This window comes from Raphanus sativus, chromosome 4 (assembly GCF_000801105.2).
Source record: "Raphanus sativus cultivar WK10039 chromosome 4, ASM80110v3, whole genome shotgun sequence".
NCBI classification, from domain to species: domain Eukaryota; kingdom Viridiplantae; phylum Streptophyta; class Magnoliopsida; order Brassicales; family Brassicaceae; genus Raphanus; species Raphanus sativus.
The window spans coordinates 41,343,096-41,364,912 of record NC_079514.1 but is presented as its reverse complement, the minus strand read 5'-3'; the positions used below and the strand labels follow the sequence as shown (position 1 = coordinate 41,364,912).

General features: G+C 37.1%; 6 protein-coding genes and 1 long non-coding RNA gene across 8 annotated transcripts; 5 read left to right on the top strand and 2 right to left on the bottom strand.

Annotated features, from left to right (window-relative positions):
• Positions 1 to 4,946: 4,946 nt before the first annotated feature.
• On the bottom strand, positions 4,947 to 6,530 carry LOC108851026 (uncharacterized). The gene is made up of 6 exons (XM_057007898.1): positions 6,030 to 6,530; positions 5,854 to 5,934; positions 5,660 to 5,722; positions 5,378 to 5,577; positions 5,213 to 5,286; positions 4,947 to 5,138 (listed from the first exon to the last, which is right to left on the bottom strand). The coding sequence occupies exons 1-6, from the start codon at positions 6,514 to 6,516 to the stop codon at positions 4,988 to 4,990; spliced, it is 1,056 nt and encodes a 351-aa protein (XP_056863878.1). The 5' UTR covers positions 6,517 to 6,530; the 3' UTR covers positions 4,947 to 4,987.
• Positions 6,531 to 8,186: 1,656 nt separating this feature from the next.
• LOC108839322 (bZIP transcription factor 18-like) lies at positions 8,187 to 10,629 on the top strand. Its single transcript, XM_057008915.1, has 3 exons — positions 8,187 to 8,814; positions 9,614 to 9,831; positions 9,918 to 10,629. The coding sequence occupies exons 1-3, from the start codon at positions 8,402 to 8,404 to the stop codon at positions 10,364 to 10,366; spliced, it is 1,080 nt and encodes a 359-aa protein (XP_056864895.1). The 5' UTR covers positions 8,187 to 8,401; the 3' UTR covers positions 10,367 to 10,629.
• A 2,345-nt stretch (positions 10,630 to 12,974) lies between these two features.
• On the top strand, positions 12,975 to 14,615 carry LOC108855628 (expansin-A8). Its single transcript, XM_018629493.2, has 3 exons — positions 12,975 to 13,219; positions 13,310 to 13,622; positions 14,107 to 14,615. Exons 1-3 carry the CDS (start codon positions 13,063 to 13,065, stop codon positions 14,411 to 14,413), a joined length of 777 nt encoding a protein of 258 aa, XP_018484995.1. The 5' UTR covers positions 12,975 to 13,062; the 3' UTR covers positions 14,414 to 14,615.
• On the bottom strand, positions 14,102 to 15,467 carry LOC130511636 (uncharacterized). Its single transcript, XR_008945129.1, has 3 exons — positions 15,059 to 15,467; positions 14,798 to 14,974; positions 14,102 to 14,569 (listed from the first exon to the last, which is right to left on the bottom strand). It is a non-coding gene; the product is annotated as an uncharacterized LOC130511636 (long non-coding RNA).
• A 38-nt stretch (positions 15,468 to 15,505) lies between these two features.
• LOC108855630 (uncharacterized) lies at positions 15,506 to 17,431 on the top strand. Of its 2 annotated transcripts, none has more exons than XM_018629496.2 (7): positions 15,506 to 15,840; positions 16,050 to 16,098; positions 16,182 to 16,284; positions 16,385 to 16,480; positions 16,597 to 16,671; positions 16,769 to 16,838; positions 17,145 to 17,431. In XM_018629496.2, exons 1-7 carry the CDS (start codon positions 15,727 to 15,729, stop codon positions 17,295 to 17,297), a joined length of 660 nt encoding a protein of 219 aa, XP_018484998.1. In that variant the 5' UTR covers positions 15,506 to 15,726; the 3' UTR covers positions 17,298 to 17,431. The 2 variants fall into 2 exon arrangements, with proteins under 2 accessions (XP_018484998.1, XP_018484997.1); XM_018629495.2 differs by having other exon boundaries at positions 16,032 to 16,098.
• Positions 17,432 to 17,513: 82 nt separating this feature from the next.
• Positions 17,514 to 19,526, top strand: LOC108855627 (uncharacterized). The gene is made up of 7 exons (XM_018629492.2): positions 17,514 to 17,860; positions 18,301 to 18,349; positions 18,451 to 18,553; positions 18,667 to 18,762; positions 18,851 to 18,925; positions 19,131 to 19,200; positions 19,291 to 19,526. Exons 1-7 carry the CDS (start codon positions 17,537 to 17,539, stop codon positions 19,366 to 19,368), a joined length of 795 nt encoding a protein of 264 aa, XP_018484994.1. The 5' UTR covers positions 17,514 to 17,536; the 3' UTR covers positions 19,369 to 19,526.
• A 250-nt stretch (positions 19,527 to 19,776) lies between these two features.
• On the top strand, positions 19,777 to 20,862 carry LOC108851847 (40S ribosomal protein S26-1). The gene is made up of 5 exons (XM_018625316.2): positions 19,777 to 19,908; positions 19,996 to 20,088; positions 20,169 to 20,253; positions 20,379 to 20,512; positions 20,647 to 20,862. Exons 1-5 carry the CDS (start codon positions 19,906 to 19,908, stop codon positions 20,722 to 20,724), a joined length of 393 nt encoding a protein of 130 aa, XP_018480818.1. The 5' UTR covers positions 19,777 to 19,905; the 3' UTR covers positions 20,725 to 20,862.
• The last annotated feature ends 955 nt before the right edge of the window (positions 20,863 to 21,817 follow it).

The following is a 21,817-nucleotide window of genomic DNA, read 5'->3' as shown; positions in this document are numbered from 1 at the left end:
ATGCATAGAGCCATATCAATGCGAAAGGTAAAAGTCCAAAAGAAAATCCTCTCAAAGACATTCTCTCTTTGTCGACGATCATGGATGCATACATGTAAAAAAAATTCTCTTTGCATAAAATACATTGTATGGAACAAAGTTTTGTTATGAACTATTCCGGTGTGGTTTCTTTGTCAAAAAAAACTATTCCGGTGTGGCAGCGCGTTGTTTTGAACGATGGCGAGTGGTGGTAGCACGTGCCGTCGGAGTTCTGATTTTGGCTCCGTTAGTGAGCTATTCCGGTGCTCCGGTGGTTTTACCTTGCCCCCATCTATGGAGTCTTTGGCGGTGTGGCCTTGCGCCTCGCCCTCTCATTCCTTTTAGTGTGCGGCTTTGACTCATTCTCCTTGGTGTTGGTTGTTACGCTAGTTTCCGTGCGGCAGTGGGTCATTCGGCCTGCTTTTTCTCTTGTAGGTGTATTCTTGGAGAATGAATTCTATGCGGTCCGCTCCCTCTATATGTGGGTTCGGTTCAATAGGTGTAAACGGTCACGAGGGGTCGGGTTTGAAGACGGCATTCTTCGGGTCTGCTTCTTGAACGAATGCATCGTCACATGGACACTCACTCTCGTGCCGTCGGGGGTGCTTCTGTTCTGTCTGGTGTTTTTGGATTGGTTCGTGCTCTGATTCTTCGAGCCGGTCTGTGTTGGTCGAGCTTCGGAAGCTGCAGGATCCATAGCTTCTAAGTTTGAGGGCGTCTATCTCTCGGCTCGTGGCAACTGTTTCCTGCTCTCCGACCTTTCCATCTCGCTTGGTTTTTGCCCGATCCGCTGCTTAGCTGGTTGCTAGTCTAGTTTACCTGCTTTGGTTTCTTGTTAATGTCGTTTGTTGTGTCCTGTAGTTAATTTTTTTGCATTCCGCTACTTGTTATTTTTGTAAACTCTGTCAAAAGTTTAAATTTGGTATAAAATTTAACATTTTACCAAAAAAAAAAAAGTTTTGTTATGAACTAAGTACGTAAAAATCCCTTATTCTTCTTCGTTGTTTCCTGTTAGAGCAAATTAACAAAAGAAAAGAAACTCAGTAACCATTTCAAAACCTTAGTTCTTTCACTTAAAGCGTCGAATCTTCTTACTAATGCTTTTTATTTTTTTCCTTACCTTTTCAATAACATTTTTTAATAATTAAATTGTTCATTCATAATTTTTCAAATATGACATATTTATATAGAACTGTTTGAACTATCTTATAATTGTTTGTTAGAATTATTGTCACTTTTCCATACTAAATTTTAAGCACAGAAAAATTATCTGAATTTGAAATCTGAACCCAACTAAAATATATTTGAAACGATACAAATATTAAAAAGCTACTATCTTTAATAAAACCAAACCTAATCTGATCCGAAAACTATATTTAAACTGGGAAGGATCAGTTTCAGATCCAGCTAAGTCCCCGTAAATTCAAAGTATACTGAATAACCTGAAATATATATATATATATATATATATATATAAAAATAAGAAAATTAAGGTAATTTTATACTTGTTTAATAACAATCCAGTTTTGGAAATGTGTTCCAATATAGTTTGTCAATCAAATCAATTCAGACTTTCTTGTTCCACCTTTAATCGCTATTTCTGGGTTTCAGATTTTGATTTTTTTTGGTAAAACATATTTATCAAAAAAAATTATTTTATTTGGTAGTGTGCAATATATACTTTATATTTGGTTTTATTGATTATGATGTATCTTATGTTATCGAGATAACCATAATTTGCTTCCCTAAACCCTTATTTTACCATACAAAATATTTTATCATGTCTAACTAACATATTAATTATTTATTTAAATAATTAACTAAACATTGTTGTAAAAAGTCAGAGTTCTTCACATATCTGTACTTATTACTTATGATCATAACTGTCTTAGAAAATATAACTTAGATTTTAACTTCTCATCATCATTTTTGTAATACACCTTTTGACATTTGGTTATTTTTATGATCATAGTACTTTTATTTATGGGAAAGTATTTGTTTACAAATAATTATTTTGAAAAAATAATCTTAAAGTTCTATGAAAATTTGGAAAATTTGTATTAAATCATCATTTTATACCTTTCACTTATAATTTTTTCAATAATCTTAAATTCTCTTTATTTTATCTTTTTGGAATTTTTCAAAATTTCAAAATTTCAGCAAAACGTATCTTCTGTTACTTTTCAAAACTGATAAAATACCTTTATTTAAAATAATATTTTTAGTATAGAAAGTCTCAAATTCAAGATCTTCGGCTGCACGGATTTCCTGGATAATCTAGAAGATTCAAGAGGCATGTAACGATCAACACAACATAAAGACGTATGGGCTGACTTAGTTTTTGGCATTTAAAACCTAACACTTTTAAAGGATATAATCACTTCGGCATTAGTTTTATATTTTTATTTATAATAAATTTCAACTAATTAATTATTGATCCTCACTCTTTTTAACATATCAGTTATATATACAGATATATATATATATATATATATATATAAATGATTTATAATATATATTTTAAAAAATATTCAATATATATATAATCATTTGAAGTAATGTTGAAAATTTAATATTAGTTAGTAAACCTAATATTTTGAAGTATTGCATCACTTTGACATTAGTTTTTTCAATATCTTTTTATAATAAAGTTCTAATAATCTTATATTTTATCTTTAATGTTTTATTTTAACTATATCAGTTATATATTTTCATTTTTGTTTTAATATTTAAGATGTAATTATTTTAAAATAGTATGGAAAACTTATTATTTACTTTCCCCCGCGATTCGCGGGGTCTAAATCTTAGTATTTTAACATTAAATTAATAAATAAAAATATATATTACTGTTATCGTAAAATGTTAATAAAAAATAATGTACTATAAGCTATAAACAATAAGAAACATTATTTACTTTCTTTTACTTTTTTTTGACAACAATGAAACTAAAAACTATCAGTTATGTGCGTCATGTCCAGAGAACCAGACTGGCGGCATAGAGTCGATATAGAACATAACAGAAGGGGAACTCTTAGCATCTCGTGCTACCTTATCCTCTACTAGATTATGTGCCCTCGTAATATGTCGGATCTTGAAAGTAAGAAAGAAAATCTTACTGCGCTGGAATTTTTTCAAGTGTGTAGCAAAAGCTGACTATTCTCTAGGTGATGACACCATTTCCACCAATTAAGAACAGTATGTTGCGAAAAATACATCTGAAAAGTTGAAAGTCTTCATGCACTCCATAACACATATCAAAGCTTCACATTCAGCATGCAAAGCAGATAAGTTTCTTTGGAGAATCATTGGCCCCATCATCTTCTCAGTTGAACTATTCATTCTGCATAACCACTTTTGTCCTCAGAATCTATCTTGTGCATTCCATGCTCCGTCAACAAAACAATTTCTTGAAACCTCTGTCAATAGATCATCACAAGACATGTTGTTAACCAGATGTCTAACCGGAACCAGTTGTTGGGCATCTGCCCAAGTCGCTGCCTCCACTTCCGTTCTCCGAAAGATTTCCTGTAAATCACCAGATTTATTTGTGTAAATTTTACTATTCCTATTTTCCATATATACCACAAAATCCACAGAAAAAACCTAGTCTGCAGAAAAGATAATCTATATTAGAAAAAACCGATGCACCTGGGAAAAACCCCGGGACTGAAGGTATTTACTTTCTTTTACTTATGAAATTGTTTATAGAATGACATTTGGAATTATTTTAAAAATGTACAAGTTGTTAATGCTACAACTAAAATTAAGTTGAAAATATATACAAGTCTTTATGTAACTTGTTTTTGGTCATTATATTATAAGGAACTAAAACTGCAATATTAAATATATAAAATAATACATTATTTACTATGTTAATATTATTTATTTATTAGCAACTACGAATATAAAGTTTAAAAAACAAATAAACAATGAACTTAGAATGTGCTTCAGAAAAGAAATTAAAATATAAAGTTGAAATACAAAGAAACAAAGGAAAATATATGTTAACTAAAAAAAAGTATATTAACATTACTAAAACAAAAGTAAGAAAAATGCTACTAATAGTGAAACTAGACGTGTCAAAGCCGTAGTTGTTCAAAAAAAAAAAAAAAAGACGTGTCAAAGCAGCAATTCACTGTGAGAAAGAAAAGACATGCAAAGTGGGCCTTCGAACTCTGTAAACCTGGATTTAGCCAAGGCCGAGGGCAGTTTTACCAAATGTTCTACAAATATTGCTGCTGCTCTCTCGATAACTAAGTAAGAGATAGAGAAGGAGACAGAAGAGACAGGGCAAGGCGTAGAAGTAGAAGCAGAAGTAGGGATCGCAAGAGGCGCGACAGTGATGATGTCCGGGACAGGGAGAAACCGACGGAAAAGAAAGAGAAGAAGATGGAACAGATCATCCGGATCCTGAAATTGCAGAAGCTAATAGACTGAGAGCATATCTAGGACTGAAACCCTTGAGATATAAGCAGCAGAAGAAGGACAACTTATCTAACCAGGCCATGGTTCATATATTAATATATATCCCGGCTACTAGATCTTTTTAACTTTGGTTTCGGTTTTCAAGTTTGTTCTGTATGGAGAATCTTTGATGTAAAAACAAAATGGAGTGCTCAGGTTACTGTCTGCCAAACCGGATATAAGAAAAGTTCGCAAGAGATTCTGATTTCTAATGTCATCATATCTTTTGTAGGCACTGTCTTGAATGGGCGCCTGGTTGCTTGCTTACCAAGCCATCAAAAATGGATTTCTATTTCAGTTATAGTGTGAAGACAGTGGACAATGCATAGTCTACTAAGTTACAGCATTGCTTACTTGGCAAGATTCCAGACAATTAACCGTCTAAGGTAACAGTGGAAATGAGATATATGTGGTAACAAAACATCCCTTCTACATGTGTGTTATTTACACAAAAGACAATCGGATTAGTCGATCCCCGGCTAACAAAAAAAAAAAGCAAAAGGGATTACGAACTGTTAGGCGGTGGCTTCATCTTTGACAGAAGATAACGGCAGGTCGAAAAAATGGAAGCTGCAGCCGCCTGAACTGCCAAATTAGTCTCCTGATTGGTGCTATCTTTCCCCAAACTGCACATGTATTGTAGTAGAGCAAGAAAACTGGTTAAACCGTGTGTGTCCTGTCCTTCTAAACGCTTTTACGGGACTGTTGTTTGGTCTTTAATTTTACTCACCTTGCCTCCTTCATCTGGCGCAGACCTTCGTTGCATTGTGACTGCATATCCTTCACTTGGTTTAACGCGGTTTCCTGCGAATTTTTCAAATACATTAAAAAAAACACTGCCTTGAGCTTCAAGAACCATTTTGACTTGAAGTCAGTGGATAATGTAGTAACGCACCAGATCTTTCTCTTGGTCCTGTAGTTGTTTCTTAAACTCATCAAATTTTGCAGACCACTTCATCTGATGCGCCTCTGTTACTGTTTCATCTAAAGATACATCACCACCAGAGGTACTACTTTCCTGGTTGGCAGAAGAGACGAGAAGTGGCAACTCGGCCTTCAAAGTATCATCAACTCTGTTCCTACTATCCTGCGCAGCTGCAACACAAAAACATCATAAGATCTCACTCATAGCACTACCCGAGAAGCCTCTCTGCGACATTTTTATTCAAATACGCACCTGAGAGCCGTTCGCTTAGGTCTTGGTGAAGAAAGTCCAACCACTGTGAAGCTACAGTAGCAGCTAAATAAAAGAATAGCAAATAAACAAACATTTTTTTTCCTTTTTTAAACAAACATTTTTATGTGCAATGAACTTAATGATCATCATGCAATGTATGTAGCTACGGTAACATGATCAAACACACTACTAACCTTCAACAGCAAGAGACTTGGCTTGTTCCGGGTCTGTAAAGGGGATGTCATGATCAGATAACTTATCTTGTCTGGTTGAATCTGAGCATCAATGACAAAACAGAGTGATCAAAAGACTAAACATTTACATCTTAATCTGGGGGCAAAATGGGAATGATATATAGATAGATAGATACCTCTTGCATTCGAATCAGCATTTCGAATCAAACTTTCAAGAACTGAGTAGACCTGTTCTTTACTCCTGACGTGTCTAATGATCCCCGGCTTCATTCCCGTCAGCAATCCACTTGGCGGCGGCGCGGTAACATGTTGGTCCTTCGTATCAGGAACTTGGTTTCCCTTCTTGGAAGAATCGCCTCTCCTCCTCCTCCTACTCTTTCTTGGCCTCGACGCAACAGGTCCACCCAAAGCGCCAGAGAGAAAACCGTTCTGCTTCATTTCCTTCCACTGCCTCATAGACTCTGCCCTTTCCAGTGCGCTGGACATCCCGAAAAGGAGAGGATGTGGAACCGAGGCATCTCGCGGACTAACAACAAGAGATTCAGTAGGAGGTTTCAAGACGCTGTTGTTATTAATGTTAGAAACAACGGCATCAACGTGTACTCTTTCTCCTCCTCGTGTCTCACGGCTATCGTCTTTCGCAATACGAGTCAGGCAAAGCATTAATTAGCGACCAATCTATCAGCATCTTTAGCCAAAACGTCTGTAACAATAACAACAACCATTGAGTTACCATTGTAAGAAATCAATACGGTGAAAAGATTACTTCTTTTAAGACTATTGAGTTACCAGAATCGAGATGTTCTTGCAGTTTAGCACGTTTAGACTGTAATTCGTCATTCTCTACTGAACCATCTTCGTCACGCTTCTCGTAGTCGGAAAGCTGAGAAATTTGGAAAACCCAAGAGACAGAGAACACAACAACCCAATGAACCAATTGCAATAAAGAAAGGGAAAGCTTAAAAAAGAAAGCAAACCTCAGGAATCGATGGCGGTGGTTCCGACGAGAGCCCAGATGAAGTGTCTATCTTTTCGTCCATTTGCACGATTTCCAGAAAGCCCAGATGCCACAGAAGGAGTCCACGCCAAGGAAAACTAACGGTTTCTTGGTGACGAAAGATAGTGTTTGGGGAAGAGAAGAAGAAGATGATATAGGGTTTAGAGTCTGAGTGGCGTGGAGACGGAAGAAGAAAGAAAGAAAGAAAAAAAGGGCTTTTGAATTCAAATTGATAAGTGAACAGTTTTTTTCTCTTCTTATAAAGGTCGCGTTTTCGCCCCTTTTCTCCAAGTAAAGGGCTCTTATCGTATAATATAAACTCGCTGTCTTCAAGCATATGTCCTTTTCGCTAATCATCTTATTAGTTTTAAGTGTGTTTTCTTTACCAACTCAATTGCTCGGTTCAGTTGTGGTTATATGGTTTTAAGGCATCTCCAACCGCACTTCATAATTTACTCCAAATTGAGAAATAGAACGAAAAATGGAATGGAAAATGGAGTGATGACCAAAAAATAAAAACATTACTCCATTTCTCAATTTGGATTAAATTATAGAGGGGGGTTGGAGATGCTCTTAGATACCAATCACAAACACCCAAGCATATACCCAAAAAAAATATAATTATTTTGTTTATATTGATATAAACCGTCGCATGTTATTTCGTAAAGAAAATACTACCATATTATAACCGTAATAATTTTATGACAATTATATATTCAACATTTCGTGAGGATTATTGTGTTTCTTGTTTAAGCTAGTTTTTTTTTTCGTTTATAGGTGGATTAGTGGTAGTCCGGATTTCGGGTTGAGGGTGAGATTCCCAATATTCCCGGGTTCGAATCCCCGCAGCTGCAAACATCTTTAAGTGGCCACACGGAAATGAATCCATTGCTTAAGATTCATTTGAATATCTAAGAGAAGATCTATCTGTGGGTCGCACCTCCCATCCGGAGATTAGGTTTGGTTCCATTAGTGGCCCGGATTTAATTTTTTTTGTTTAAGCTAGTTGAGTTAATTGAGTTTATTAAAAAAGTTGAGACAGTTTGGTAATCGGTTATTCTCTTTGTTCAATGTAAAAAAAAACGAACAAAGAATCTAATGCAACCTCACATAAATTAACTTGAACCAAATATATTCTTAATTTTAATTAGAGAGAAAAAAACCAAGAAAAGTTTAAAATTTGTAATAATATGTATCCAAAATATTATAAATGATAAATAAATACTTAAATTTGTAAAAGAATCGTTCTTTTTAAAGCACGATTTGTTGCGATTAAATTATTAGTAAAAGTATCTAAACAAAAACAGCAACAAATGTGGTTGGATTTTGCATGGTTAACACAAGAAAACTACAAATTACACATCCGTAGATTTTAATTACTTTCTTAATACGCTGCGCAAAACGACGTCGTTTGGAGCCTGTTTCGGACAGAAAACGTGAAATCTGAATCTCTCTTTCGCTGTCCGATTCCGACAGATAGACAGAGGAGAGAGAGAGAGAGAGAGAGAGGACGCGCGAAACACACAGAGAGAAGGAGACGATCCCAAGACAATGGACGATCCTTCCAACACCAAACCCAACCAATGCCCGCCTCTATCCACCCCAGCTCCGTCATCAACGCCGTTCCGAGGTCCGTACCACCGTCGAGCACATTCAGAGGTTCATTTCCGTCTCCCTGAAGATCTAGATCTCTCCGAACCGTTCGGAGGGTTCGACGAGCTCGGATCCGAGGACGACCTCTTCTGCTCGTACATGGACATCGAGAATAAACTCGGATCCGGATCCGATTCCGCTGGACCGTCCGCTGCTCCGAGATCCGAGGCTGAGAATTCGAGGCCTAGGCACAGGCACAGCCTCTCCGTCGATGGCGGGTCTTCGACTTTGGAGTCGATCGAGGCGAAGAAAGCTATGGCTCCTGATAAACTCGCTGAGCTTTGGGTCGTTGACCCTAAGCGTGCTAAAAGGTTTCCTCTTTTAGCCTCAAAGTTCGAGTCTTTTTATTTGTTTGTTTGTTTCTTGTAATAATTCAAATTATCTGATGAAAAAAATTGAAATCTTAGTTTCTGTTATTATCGTTAAGACCGGCTTCGCGGGAAAAAAAAAGACAGTTTCTTTATGAGCTTTTTTTCGTTGATGTTGATATGTACCTTTTGATAGTTACGTGTTACATCACTTTTCTTTTGACTCTGAGATAGAATCTCAACGGTAACTGAGTTTTAGTTAGCTTCTATAATATGCTGCTTTTGCTATGTCTTTTTTTGGGTGGGAGAGACCATGAGGGTCCCATAAAGTATGTTCGTTTGTGATTAAAATGCTTAGTTGAGTTTCTATGGTGATGTAATGTAATTGCCCCCCAACTTTTTGGACTAGCTTTTTGTTTGATTTGTTGGTTGTACAATCTTGTTTGGTTAGAGAATCCTATCTAATGATGACTTTTATATGTGTGGCACTTGTCATTTGGCTTGAAACAGATTCATTTTGTCACATTCAAACTTTGAAGATTATCCTTTAAATTTTTTCGTATTCCCTATTAGTAATCAACTGTATGGAATTGGAAGTTACATTTTAAAGTAGCTTTGGTTAGGAAAAGTTAAGGCATTAGCTTCGGTGTTGGAGTTTGATATGTGTAATCTCAGAGTTTCTAAAGTGACATGACTATTCTAAACTCTATTAACATTAGAATGGAAACATTTTAGCATTATTCTCTATTTTGATTGATTGATGCTACAGTGGGTCTAATCCTGTCTCGTGCACTCTGTGCAGGATAATGGCTAACCGACAATCGGCTGCTCGTTCAAAAGAGAGGAAGGCCCGCTATATAATGGAGCTCGAGAGGAAAGTCCAGTCCTTGCAAACCGAAGCTACTACCCTCTCTGCACAACTGTCTTTGTTCCAGAGAGACACAACTGGTTTGTCATCTGAGAACACAGAGCTCAAGCTTCGTTTACAAGTCATGGAACAACAAGCCAAGTTGCGAGACGGTATGTGTAAAAGCCTCTCCTCTCCCCTCTCTTATGTTTCTGTTTTAAGGTCATTTTTTATCAATGATTCTTTCTTCCGTACGCAGCACTCAACGACCAGCTGAAAAAGGAAGTAGAGAGGCTGAAGTTCGCCACAGGAGAAGTCTCACACGCTGATGCTTATAACCTCGGGATGGCGCACATGCAATACTCTCAACAACAACAGCAACCACAACAACAACAACAATCCTTCTTCCAACATCATCATCATCATCATCATCAGCAACAACAACAACAAACTGATGCTCAAAACATACAACAAATGACTCATCAGTTTCATCTCTTCCAGCCTAACAACAACAACCACAACCACAACCAGAACCCTCAGCTTATGCACCACGCTACTTCTAATGCCTCTGGTCAATCTCATTCCTTTGCAGAGGCGATGCATGAAGACCATCTTGGCAGGTTACAGGGGCTTGACATTAGCAGCTGTGGCAGAGGTTCGAACTTTGGTAGGTCTGATACCGTCAGTGAAAGCAGCAGCACCATGTGAAGCTCTGCCTTTGTCGATAAAACCTTATTCTTTTGCTCTCCCTTGACCGTCTGATTCATTTTTTTAAATATTCTGTAAAAACTGGTTTCAAGTTACAATTTAGAGACCACAGGTGTTTTAACTTGTCTCATTTCTCTGTATCATGATTCTTCTGTATGTTCTCTTGCTTCCTTCACTAGTTGCTTCTTCAATCATCCTTGTAAATGGTGGTTGTATTTGGATTTGGCTTTGCCTCAAACCATACAAGATATTGTTATGTTTTACAGGTCTTTCACATCATATAGTTCCATGTTACTTTCGCTTGAAGCACAAGTTTCTTAATAACCCTAAAGTCTGCAAACACTTGACTGTTTCTTTTTCAGTTTTGTAAAACCACACTATGATTCAACTACTGCAGACCAAGATAACTTCATGAAGTGTTTTAAAAATCGGTCTAGGCAGCAGATTAGATATAAGCGAAACGATTTTTCTGAAAAAGATTAGATAGTAAAAAATCTGGTTTAGGTGCTCGTTTAATCAATAATCTCATCATATAAAGGTCTATCGATTTATTGAACACTGATTTCATCAGAAACTTAAAGATTTTGAAAAGGTCCACTTAAGGATACAAACTATAATAGGGTTACTTGTTAAACCGAGTCAAGACACAAATTACATGAACTAGTCATGTTGAGGCCACTTCAACGGTACCCTAACTACCAAGCAACAAAATTAAATACTCACATGAGAATTTCTGAACTATATCTTCAGAAAAGCTTAACTGAACTTGAGTTTATCTTGTGTGTCGGCTCAGAAATTGGGTCACTGAATTGACGTTCTCTTTTGGACAGTGACCTTTCTTCAGGCGCTTAGTTATGATCAGTCCCAACAGTTTTGGGCAACTAAGAGACAAGTACCTTGTTATGGTTACTGAAAGTGTGGTCCCTTTTGTTTTCTTTGGTACATTGTTGGATAGAATCATAGATCTCACGTGGCCCTTTTGTGGATACAATTGAACAGTTTTTTTTTCTATTTTGTTTCAGTCTAATTCTTCCTCTTCCTGCATTTACAGCCGTCCGATTAGATTGATAGTAGCTAATGGCTCGGGCTTCCAAAGTTTCATCTATTAAAAAAACGAACTCGGCCACTTAAAGATTCTTATCAAGAAATATCTTACCCGAACAAGGCTAGTTTTCGAAAAGTATAGCTAATCAAATTATCTATCTTTAATAGTAGTATATATAATACGTGTACCAGCTTGTGCAGACTATCAACTAATCTATTCTTGTTGGGATTTTATTTTGCAAGTAATGACACCAACATCCACCAATAAAATTCATTTCTACATTATGAGGGAATATTGAAGGAACCTAGTAAAAAACGAACCATATATGGCTATGTTACGTTGATCACATTTTAGACATAGAAAAGTAGCTAATAAAATGCAATAAAAGGGGCACGAAAATGACGTATCATAAAATTGCATGAGAGAAGCCACACACGTCGAAGGCCTCTTGCATGTGCTTGTAACATGGTAGGACCATCTAAATGACCACTAAATATTTTCTCTTGATTCATTATAGTGGCCTCTCTAGTCAATGCATAAATAGATAAGCGAAATAATATCAGAAATCAAACCCCAAAACTAAAACTTATCAATAGTACTATACATCCCTATACCAATGTGCTAACCTTAAAGATTAGCACTATGCAAATGGATCAATAAATAAATAAGTAAATAAAAAGATTACATCATATCAAAATTTGCGTAAGTAGCTTTGAACATACTGAAGTAATTAATTTGTATACTCTTCAACACAAATAAAAGATATGATCGAGTCATATGACAACGTAAACCGGTGGAATATACCAAAGTGTTAGTAGTTTAGTGGTATTGTAAGGGAATTAGTTCTTTATGTTTTGAGTCCAAACCTTTTTTTAGTACCAAGTGTTATTTAAAATCTGGTTTTAAAAAAAAATTAGAAGATTAAAGATCTAATATCCAAAACTTCCACAATCTATGTGGAAGAGACAAATTAATAAATACTTGTGTATTGAAGCATGTGGAAAGTAGGGCCACTCGATTAGGAATCGCAGTTAGTCTAACCGCAACATTTGCATGTGCCACAACCTCCAAAGTCTCACTGATCTTATACAATCATAAATACAAACATTTTCCTCTGTTTTCCTAACTGTTTAGTTTGTTGTTCACATATATTATACAATTAAAAATATAAATTTGGCCGCAACAAAAACCTATAAGAAAATAAAATCTTGACTATACTCAAGATAAACGACTATACTCAAGATAAGCGGTGGCATACATTGTTGACTTTTACGGCTTGTTATATATATACTCAATCAAGTTACCCATTAAAGAACCTATATGAAATATTATTGCATGGATGAATACCAATAATTGAGAAGGAGATACATTGGGATTAAACGAGAAATAACAGGCACAATCCTCTCGCAAATTGGCTAGAGAACACTTGAATAATGTATTTGAATGTCCAAAAATGTGAAAGAAGAGACACACCGATATACTTAATAAATAACATTTTTTGAAAAAATAATATTATCTCTTGCCTCTAAACTTCCCTATATAAACTCAATCACTCCACACTTGATTCCATATCACTCTTCACGTTTCTCACCAGATTATATCCAATACTCAAAACCGATTTAACCAACTCATCTCCTAAACAAAAACAAAAATGTATATTATAACATCAAACTCCAAATATTATATGATCTTAATACTATCCATATTCAGCTTATTATTCTCCCTCCAAGTAACTAATGGAGACTATGGAGGTTGGCAAGGTGGTCATGCCACATTCTACGGTGGCGGCGACGCTTCCGGCACCATGGGTACGTATGACAATGCTCTTCTAACCTCTTAATGCATGCGTATGTATTACTATGTAAAGCTAACTCGTGGCCTACATAAATACTCATTAGGTGGAGCTTGTGGCTATGGAAATCTGTATAGCCAAGGTTACGGAACCAACACCGCGGCTTTGAGTACAGCTCTGTTTAACAACGGACTCACCTGCGGTGCGTGCTACGAGATGAAGTGCAACGATGACCCGAGATGGTGTCTCGGTTCCACTATCACCGTCACGGCTACAAACTTTTGTCCACCGAACTTGGGTCTCTCCAACGACAATGGTGGATGGTGCAATCCTCCTCTTCAACACTTCGACCTAGCCGAGCCAGCTTTTCTCCAAATCGCTCAGTATCGTGCCGGCATTGTCCCCGTCTCTTTTCGAAGGTTCGTTTTACTCGTCTTAATGCTTGGGAAGCAAGTAATAAAGTTGCAACATTTCCACACCCTAATTTTTGTGAACTGAACTCTAAACAGTTTGTTTTTTAGCATATGTAAATGTAAGTGGAATGGTCAAACAATCTCAAAAACAAAATATAGTTACATATTTTAAAAATAAATGTATAAGTTAGAGCTTAAAATTTAAAATTATAATTGTGCTTCTATTTATGGCTTATAATTTTAAAAGAAAAATAAACATACATGGAGCTATTAACTTTTAAAATTATATTATTATTTCCTTTAACATATCGTTAATATTTTTGTTGAACATGGTCCAGAAATAATTTGAAACTGAACACATTCTAAGCTTGTTCTTCCCTTTGCAAACAATCAGTTACAACTAAAATACTGAGTTAAGATATGTTTTTTTTAACTAAGAGTTTTTTTTTGACTAATTAAGAGTTAATATATGTTTGTTGTGTAAATGCAGAGTACCGTGTATGAAGAAAGGAGGGATAAGGTTTACGATCAACGGACACTCTTACTTCAACCTCGTTCTGGTCTCAAACGTAGGAGGAGCAGGAGACGTCAATGCCGTCTCGATCAGAGGCTCAAAAACAGGGTCGTGGCAAGCAATGTCTAGGAACTGGGGCCAAAACTGGCAGAGCAATTCTTACCTCAACGGTCAGAGCCTCTCCTTCCAGGTCACCACCAGCGATGGTCGGACCGTGGTTAGCAATGACGTGGCTCCTTCTAATTGGCAGTTCGGACAAACCTTCCAAGGTGGTCAGTTCTGAGTCCACACTTCATCCTCTCTATGTTTTGGTGGTGCTGGTGTGGCTGCGTATTGCTGAGGTGGCTCGTTAACACCCGCTAAACCTAGCCTTCTTCACTTTCTTTTTTTGTGTCTCTTATTTACGAGTTGTTGCGTACTATGATTGTATTTCTCGTTCCTACAAAGAAGCAAGTTGAAATTAATAAATCAAATTTATACTAGAATTTTTTTTTTCTAAAGCATAAAATCTCTATTATAAAGTTGAATTTTCTTCATGTATACTCTTATAATGAAGTTATTTATTTTTAGAGGATATAAAATAGAGTAGATATATTATAGTATATAAATTAAATTTTATTTATATAATAGAGTTATTCTACTTTAAAAAAAATTGACATGGTTTTACCTAGAAAAGAGCATTTTAACTTTGGAGTCAAGTCTGATCTAAAAGCTCTGGTGGCCAGCTTCAGGAAAGCAATCTGTCTTCCTCCCTCAGGCATCGTCCTCAATGTCCTCCCATGGATCTTGTGGGCCATCTGGTCGTCAAGAAACGCTTTGATATTCGAAGGACGCCAGCAAACACCTGAGGAAACATCAATTAAAGGTATCAAATTAGCAAGGGAATGGTCTACTTCGCAAGCAGCAATAACTGGAAAAAAGGGTTTACCTCAAGTCCCACACTCTAGACCAACCAAGGATCACCCTCGTTAACAATCGAGTAACCTGTAAGACGGACGCGGCTTGGAATAAGGAAAGACGCGTAGCAGGACTAGGGTGGATCTTCTCGGGACTGGGTTTCGACACCCCCCTCAGCGGATCGATGGTAGAAACGTCGATTGGATCACCACTTGTTGCAGAGACCTGTGCAATCAGAGCGGCTCTTTGCATGGCGATCAACCTGGAGATCGCTTCCCTCGAAGTCCTCTCCGACAATTTAACGCTCATCCGAGCAATATCCGGCATCACTCAGGCGAAGGAAATCATCGGTATCGTGAAAGACATCCGATCGATATCTACTGAAATTGCATCAATTTCGTTTTCCCATTTTTCTCGTTCTCTCAACGCTGAGGCTGATACCTTAGCAAAAGAGACTCTTCGATTTTCTTCTTTGCTGTATTGAACATCATGGGCCTGGGCCTCTTGGACTCATTCTTCCCTTTTAGTTTAATGAAGACCTTTCAGTAAAAAGAAAAAAAAAAAAAACTTTGGAGTCAAGTCAACGGTCGTTACAAGTAGATAACCGATAGTATCTTCGTCTCTGTTCTTGGCCTTTTGTTTACACAAACGGTAAGACTCACGTCGGAGACTTAAAGCAAACTGTAGTCAATCAAGGTTATGGAGCGTGATGACGGCAAAGAAGTAGCTTTCAAGTTGTCAGAAAATTGTGTTCTCAAGATCGTTAAAGGCGACATCACCGAGTGGTCCGTAGATGGCTCATCCGATGCTATTGTGAGTTCTTTCTCTTGCTATTTTCCTCCTTCAGATCAGGTTTCTAGAGTTACAATCAAATACATATGGTTACAGTTTAGAAAATCGGAAGGCTGATACCAATTTGATTGACACTAGAGTAATCTGAATAGGAGAAGGCTGTTTACTTTTGACGCCTTGATGTTATTTTAGTCTGAACTTGGAGACTATAGAAAGTTTGTTTACTTCAGGTTAATCCGGCTAATGAGCGTATGCTAGGTGGTAATGGTGCAGATGGAGGTACTCTTCATTTTATTTTATTTTGAAAAAAATCTCATTAATTAAATTGATTGGATCTAACTTGTAAGTACTTCATGGGAAAGCCATTCATGATGCTGCTGGGCCACAGCTAAGAGCAGCATGTTATGAAGTCCCAGAAGTTCTTCCTGGAGTCCGTTGTCCCACTGGAGAAGCAAGAATCACACCGTGGGTTTTGACACTTTCATTTTCACTTTTTTTTTTCTCTTTTGTATGTAATGTTCTGAGTTTTGAGCTTGTTGATTGTTTTCTGCGATGTTGGAAGTAGAGGTTTCAACTTACCTGCTTCTCATGTGGTTCACACGGTTGGACCAGTTTATAATGCCGAGAAGAATCCTAAGAAACTCTTAGAAAATGCCTACAGGTACAAAAAGCAAGAAAATGCACTTCAGTATATATAGTAAAATATTTACTTTTGTTACTTCTTCACTTATGCTTTCTCTTCTAGATTGTTTATCTGAAATATTTGTTCGGTAACAGGAACAGTCTGAGAGTGGCTAAGGAGAACAACATCCAGTACATTGCATTTACTGCGATATCTTGTGGTATTTTCAGGTAAAGTTATGAGATATTAACAGAAAGGATCATAAAATTGATGTTTGTCTTGTTGGTAACATGTTTTCAAAGATTTCTTTATCTGATTGATTGTTAGGTATCCTTTGGATGAAGCTGCTTCTATAGCTATCTCCACGGTTAAGGAGTTCGGTAAAGATTTTAAAGAGGTAAATTCATTGTTCTTCCAAGTTCCAGTTATAGCTAGCTAGTTGCATTTACCCTTGTTTCCTTTTGCCATTATTATGGTCATGAACATAAACATTAGTTTCGGCCTCCAATATATAAATGGCTACTATATAAGGGTTTGTTGGGCTCCCAAATTATTTTGAAATATATGTATTGATCATTCATCCCATATTCCGTAAATTTCATACTTGCCAATGAGGTCTTTGGTCTGAACAAACGCTATTTACTTTCTTGATTAAGACATGTCCAAGAAAATACTCTAACGACAAGTGCTGGATCTTTCCCAGGTACATTTCGTTATGTTCAGCGATGATACATACACAACGTGGGTGAACAAGGCAAAAGAGTTGCCACCTTCGCCACAAGACCGAAGCTCATCATCCCACTCGACGAGGACAATCAAACCTGGATTCTTCACTAAACTCAACTGTTTTAGGTAGTTTTATGGCATTCCCGCCAAACATAGACATTGTCGCTCATCTCATCACGTAGTAAACTTGTATTCGTACGTATATCACACTTTAAACGCAAAGCTTTTGAGAAGAAAAGAAAAAGTGTACGAATCCTTCTTTCATCTGATAAGGCCCATAAACAGGCCCATTAACAAGCCTTACATAATCAAAACCATTTCTCTTACACCTTCGTTAGTAGTAATGGGCCCAAGAACTTGGCTAGGCAGATGAGAGGACTCTTGTTCATCTGTGCAGTGAGAAGCGTGAGTCTCCCAAGACTACTACACTCGAGCTCCATCTCTAGCTCAGCTTCAGCTTCGTCGAGAGCTACCCTGATCTCCTCCAATCTCGCCGTCAAAATTTCCCACACCGCCGCGTCAGGTTTGTCTTCGTCTATTCTATCTTCTTCCCGAGTGATAACCACTGTCTCATCATCCATGGCGGCTTCTGGAGGCGAAGGAGCTGTTTTCAATCTGTCCGATTCTAGCCTTCTCAAAATCCTCAAAGGCGACATCACCAAATGGTCCATCGGTGCATCCTCCGATGCTATTGTAAGCCTCTCTTTCTCTCTAGCTATTCAAAACCCTTAGGGCACTACTTTTCCAAAATGTTGATAGATTAATTAAACTAGATGATCACTAGCCACTAGGAGTCATACTCAATTAGGATTTTAAGCAATCCATTGGTGATATGGTAAGCCTCGCCTTCTCCATCAGTACTTCTAAAAATGTATGATAGATTCTTGAAAATTAGATGATCATTGGTTTAACTATGTTTCAGTATCTATGGTAATACCGAATGCTTCACTAGCTAATGCTCTATGACCTAGTATTCTCTGATAAGTGATCAGTGTCAGACTCAATAGAATTTGATAAATATTTGAAAAATGGTTGATAAAACTCTTGTATCACTCCCATATAACACATTATTATAAGCATGTCCCTGCTATTGCTTCACTGTTACTTTGACTTAAAGGACTCTGTTTGTTCAGGTGAATCCAGCAAATGAGCGAATGCTAGGTGGTGGTGGTGCAGATGGAGGTGATTTTTTTTTTTACGAATCTTGCCTTCTTCACTAATCACCGAATCCATTCTCATTTGTGTTGATTGTATAAAACTTTGATTATCCATGTCTGTGACAGCAATACATAGAGCTGCTGGGCCACAGCTTAGAGCAGCGTGCTATGAGGTCCCTGAAGCTCGTCCCGGAGTCCGTTGTCCGTTAGGGGAAGCAAGAATCACTCCGTGGGTTATTCTTTTTTCTTCTTCTTCTTATGTTTAACAAAGTCTGAGGTACTTTTGAGTTTTGGGATTGTTGATTGAATGAACATGTTGGATTGTAACATAAATGGAAACAGGGGTTTTAACTTGCCTGCATCCCGTGTGATTCACACTGTTGGACCTATCTATGACTCAGCTGTCAATCCTAAAGAATCCCTCACCAATTCTTACAGGTAAACGCAGTTCCTATTGTTCTACTACCCTAGTTGACTTGTTTCTTCTCGACTTAACTCGGTTCATTTCTCTATTCTTTTACTACAGAAATAGTCTGAGAGTGGCTAAGGAAAACAACATCAGATACATTGCATTTCCTGCCATATCTTGTGGTATTTACGGGTAACTTATCTGCAATGGTTGTTTGTATTGATTTGTTTATCTTTTTTTAGGTTTCTCTTAGAATGTCATGTTATATAACAACACCTACTCAAAGATTTCTTGACGAGCAGAGATTTGACAAATGACCATTCTTGGAAATTTTATGTGCAAAGTGAAGAAAAAAGGAAACCTTATGTCCCCAATAATATATTGTTTTTGTTGTTAGATATCCTTTTGATGAAGCTGCTGTGATCGGTATATCAACGATCAAAGAGTTCGCCAATGACTTTAAAGAGGTAACTCGTCCACATTGTTACACGTCCATGGATTCAATGCAGTAACTGATACTTTTTTTTTTGTTTTTCACAATCTTGTATTGTAATTAGGTGCATTTTGTTTTGTTCGCTGACGATATCTATAGCGTGTGGGTAAACAAAGCAAAGGAGGTACTACAAAAAGCTTAAGATAAGCATGAATAAAATAGTTTGCTATGTGTGTTGTGTGAAGAGAGACTTGTGATGCTCCACACAAAGGAAACATTTGCTATTTGTGGTTGTGTGGTGAGAGTCTTGTGATTGTCCGTAAATGGGTATGGTTTTTGAAGGATTGTCTTTGCTTTTTACATCTTTGTTATACACAAACACGTACTACAAATCAAGAAGCTTGGTTGTGAGTTAAAAATTAATTTATGATTAAAAGAGACCTATGATATATATAACAAATATTGAGGAATTATGAAATTTTAAGATGAATTTCAACAACAACAAACAAAAAGAGGGAAAATGATGGTTTGTATTAAGATGATCCAAAACTCAAAATAAAGCCCAAATATAAATCAAAAGAGAATAGAGCCCAAGCCCAATATCTCTCAAAGCCCAGAAATAAGCAATAAATCATCTTCACCTGTAATCAGTCGCCGTCAAGAAGAGAGTAACCCTAGCAGCAGCTTTTCAGCTCAAGAAGAGAGGAGGAATTTTAGTCGCAGCCGCATATCAAAGAACATGGTACATCGTGTTTCTTCGATACTGTCTTTGTTTTGCTTAGATTAGATTCATAAATCGAGTAGCTCATCATCATCGTCATTGTTGTAGACTTTCAAGCGTAGGAACGGAGGAAGGAACAAGCACAACCGTGGCCACGTCAACCCAATCAGATGCTCCAACTGTGGCAAATGTTGCCCAAAGGTACTAACCAAACCTATCTTTTCATAGTAATCACAACATTCTCTATAGAGTTTGATTTGATATTGGGGGGAATGGATTAGGACAAGGCCATAAAGAGGTTCATAGTGAGGAACATAGTGGAGCAGGCTGCCATTAGAGATGTTCAGGAAGCCAGTGTCTACGATGGTAATAATCTCTTTTTTTTTATTCCTCTTTCTTAATTTGTTGATATGTACATTAAAAAAAAATGTTTGAGAATATATGGAAGAATATGTGTGCATTGATTGAATTGTAATTTGGAATTGTGTTAGGGTACACTCTCCCTAAGCTGTATGCGAAGACGCAGTACTGTGTCTCATGTGCCATCCACTCTCACGTTGTTAGAGTCCGTTCCCGCACCAACCGCAGGGTTCGTACTCCCCCTCCACGTTTCGTCCGACGCAAGGTAATCTCAATCCTCTTAATTCAATGATCGTGTTATGTTCTGTCTTTCTTTCTTTTTGTCGTTTGGATGAATTTTTGTAAGAATTTTTATTTGGTTACTTACTGGAGTTTTTTTTTTAATGATATGATTATCAGGAGGATGCGCCCAAGCCTGGACAACCTGGTCAGGCTCCTCGTCCTGCTGGAGCTGGAGCTGCTGCACCTCGTACCTGAAGAAGCCTTTTGAAGATTTGTTTTTTCTTTTTTTCTGTTGCTACTAGTACCATCTGAATCTCAAAATGCAGTTTGATGTTTCGACTTTGTTATATTCCAGACATGTCTTTTTTTTTTCAACATAACTTATTGAGCCTCTGTCTGTTTTTCATTTCTTCAATGCTCTGTTCTAGTATTGAAGATATAATTCACAAATTACAACACTCCCTCTAAATGCTTTGTCCTACTTCTGCAGTCCCACTTCCTTACACACCACTATAACCGTTACATAAAGCCTTTGTAGAATTATTAACATCGCACTGAACATAGTCAGTCCACTGTCTCTGTTTCATTGATGTCACATTTCACCTTATTCCCACTCAGGTTGTCTCGGCCATACCTTTCTTCTAGCAACGGTTAGATAATTTGGAAAGTGTCAAGCCCAATGTGTATCAGTTTGTATCAGTTTCATTTTCTTCCATACAGTTGTTCCATGTGCAATAAGATAGTGAACGTTTCATATTCTGTAATGATAATCTTTCACCAACTAAATTAGTCAATCCAAGAAATAAGAAAGGAAATTAAAATATGATCGTTAAAAAAGGAAATAGTGAATAAATCACTCAGGTTAGAAGCCACCGGCTCAGTTATCAGTTTCACATCACTGCTTAGATTTCAGATTTCTCAACCAAAACAAACAAGCAAAAAACAGATAGTTCAAAAGAAAACCTTAAGAGCCCAAGTTACGACAAAAAAAAAAAAAAACCTTAAGACTACGGCTAACAAAGGTTTATCAAAGGTTAACAAATCTTCTTCAACAGAGTTAGACTCTGTTCTTTGCCACGGAGGTTCATCACTTCATCTTCTCTCAACCACATGAACAATCTCCAGGAAGAGGACCGCACCGGGAAGATGGGTTTAGAAGCTTATGCTAAACAAGTTGGGTTCGTTGAGCAGGTGTTCAAGTGCAAGAAGAAGCTGGTATGTTCTGTTTTGCTGGAGAAGATGGTGACGCCACTGGACAACAACAGCAACAACAACAACAGGAAGATACAACATCGTTTATGTGTTTCTTCCTCTCCTTCTAGGTCAAGTTTCAGAATTCCAGCCGATG

Excerpts from the sequence above, each read along its gene's own strand:
- LOC108851026 (XM_057007898.1), bottom strand. The coding sequence starts at position 6,516 with ATGCTTTGCCTGACTCGTATTGCGAAAGACGATAGCCGTGAGACACGA. Across the intron at positions 5,935-6,029 it reads TGCTGATTCGAATGCAAGAG|ATTCAACCAGACAAGATAAG; the intron begins GTATCTATCTAT and ends ATTGATGCTCAG. Across the intron at positions 5,139-5,212 it reads CGCCAGATGAAGGAGGCAAG|TTTTCTTGCTCTACTACAAT; the intron begins GTGAGTAAAATT and ends CGGTTTAACCAG.
- LOC108839322 (XM_057008915.1), top strand. The coding sequence starts at position 8,402 with ATGGACGATCCTTCCAACACCAAACCCAACCAATGCCCGCCTCTATCC. Across the intron at positions 8,815-9,613 it reads GACCCTAAGCGTGCTAAAAG|GATAATGGCTAACCGACAAT; the intron begins GTTTCCTCTTTT and ends CACTCTGTGCAG. Across the intron at positions 9,832-9,917 it reads ACAAGCCAAGTTGCGAGACG|CACTCAACGACCAGCTGAAA; the intron begins GTATGTGTAAAA and ends TTCCGTACGCAG.
- LOC108855628 (XM_018629493.2), top strand. The coding sequence starts at position 13,063 with ATGTATATTATAACATCAAACTCCAAATATTATATGATCTTAATACTA. Across the intron at positions 13,220-13,309 it reads CGACGCTTCCGGCACCATGG|GTGGAGCTTGTGGCTATGGA; the intron begins GTACGTATGACA and ends AATACTCATTAG. Across the intron at positions 13,623-14,106 it reads GTCCCCGTCTCTTTTCGAAG|AGTACCGTGTATGAAGAAAG; the intron begins GTTCGTTTTACT and ends GTGTAAATGCAG.
- LOC108855630 (XM_018629495.2), top strand. The coding sequence starts at position 15,727 with ATGGAGCGTGATGACGGCAAAGAAGTAGCTTTCAAGTTGTCAGAAAAT. Across the intron at positions 16,672-16,768 it reads ATATCTTGTGGTATTTTCAG|GTATCCTTTGGATGAAGCTG; the intron begins GTAAAGTTATGA and ends ATTGATTGTTAG. Across the intron at positions 16,839-17,144 it reads TCGGTAAAGATTTTAAAGAG|GTACATTTCGTTATGTTCAG; the intron begins GTAAATTCATTG and ends GATCTTTCCCAG.
- LOC108855627 (XM_018629492.2), top strand. The coding sequence starts at position 17,537 with ATGAGAGGACTCTTGTTCATCTGTGCAGTGAGAAGCGTGAGTCTCCCA. Across the intron at positions 18,350-18,450 it reads TGGTGGTGGTGCAGATGGAG|CAATACATAGAGCTGCTGGG; the intron begins GTGATTTTTTTT and ends TGTCTGTGACAG. Across the intron at positions 19,201-19,290 it reads TCGCCAATGACTTTAAAGAG|GTGCATTTTGTTTTGTTCGC; the intron begins GTAACTCGTCCA and ends TATTGTAATTAG.
- LOC108851847 (XM_018625316.2), top strand. Across the intron at positions 20,089-20,168 it reads GTGGCAAATGTTGCCCAAAG|GACAAGGCCATAAAGAGGTT; the intron begins GTACTAACCAAA and ends GGAATGGATTAG. Across the intron at positions 20,254-20,378 it reads GGAAGCCAGTGTCTACGATG|GGTACACTCTCCCTAAGCTG; the intron begins GTAATAATCTCT and ends GAATTGTGTTAG.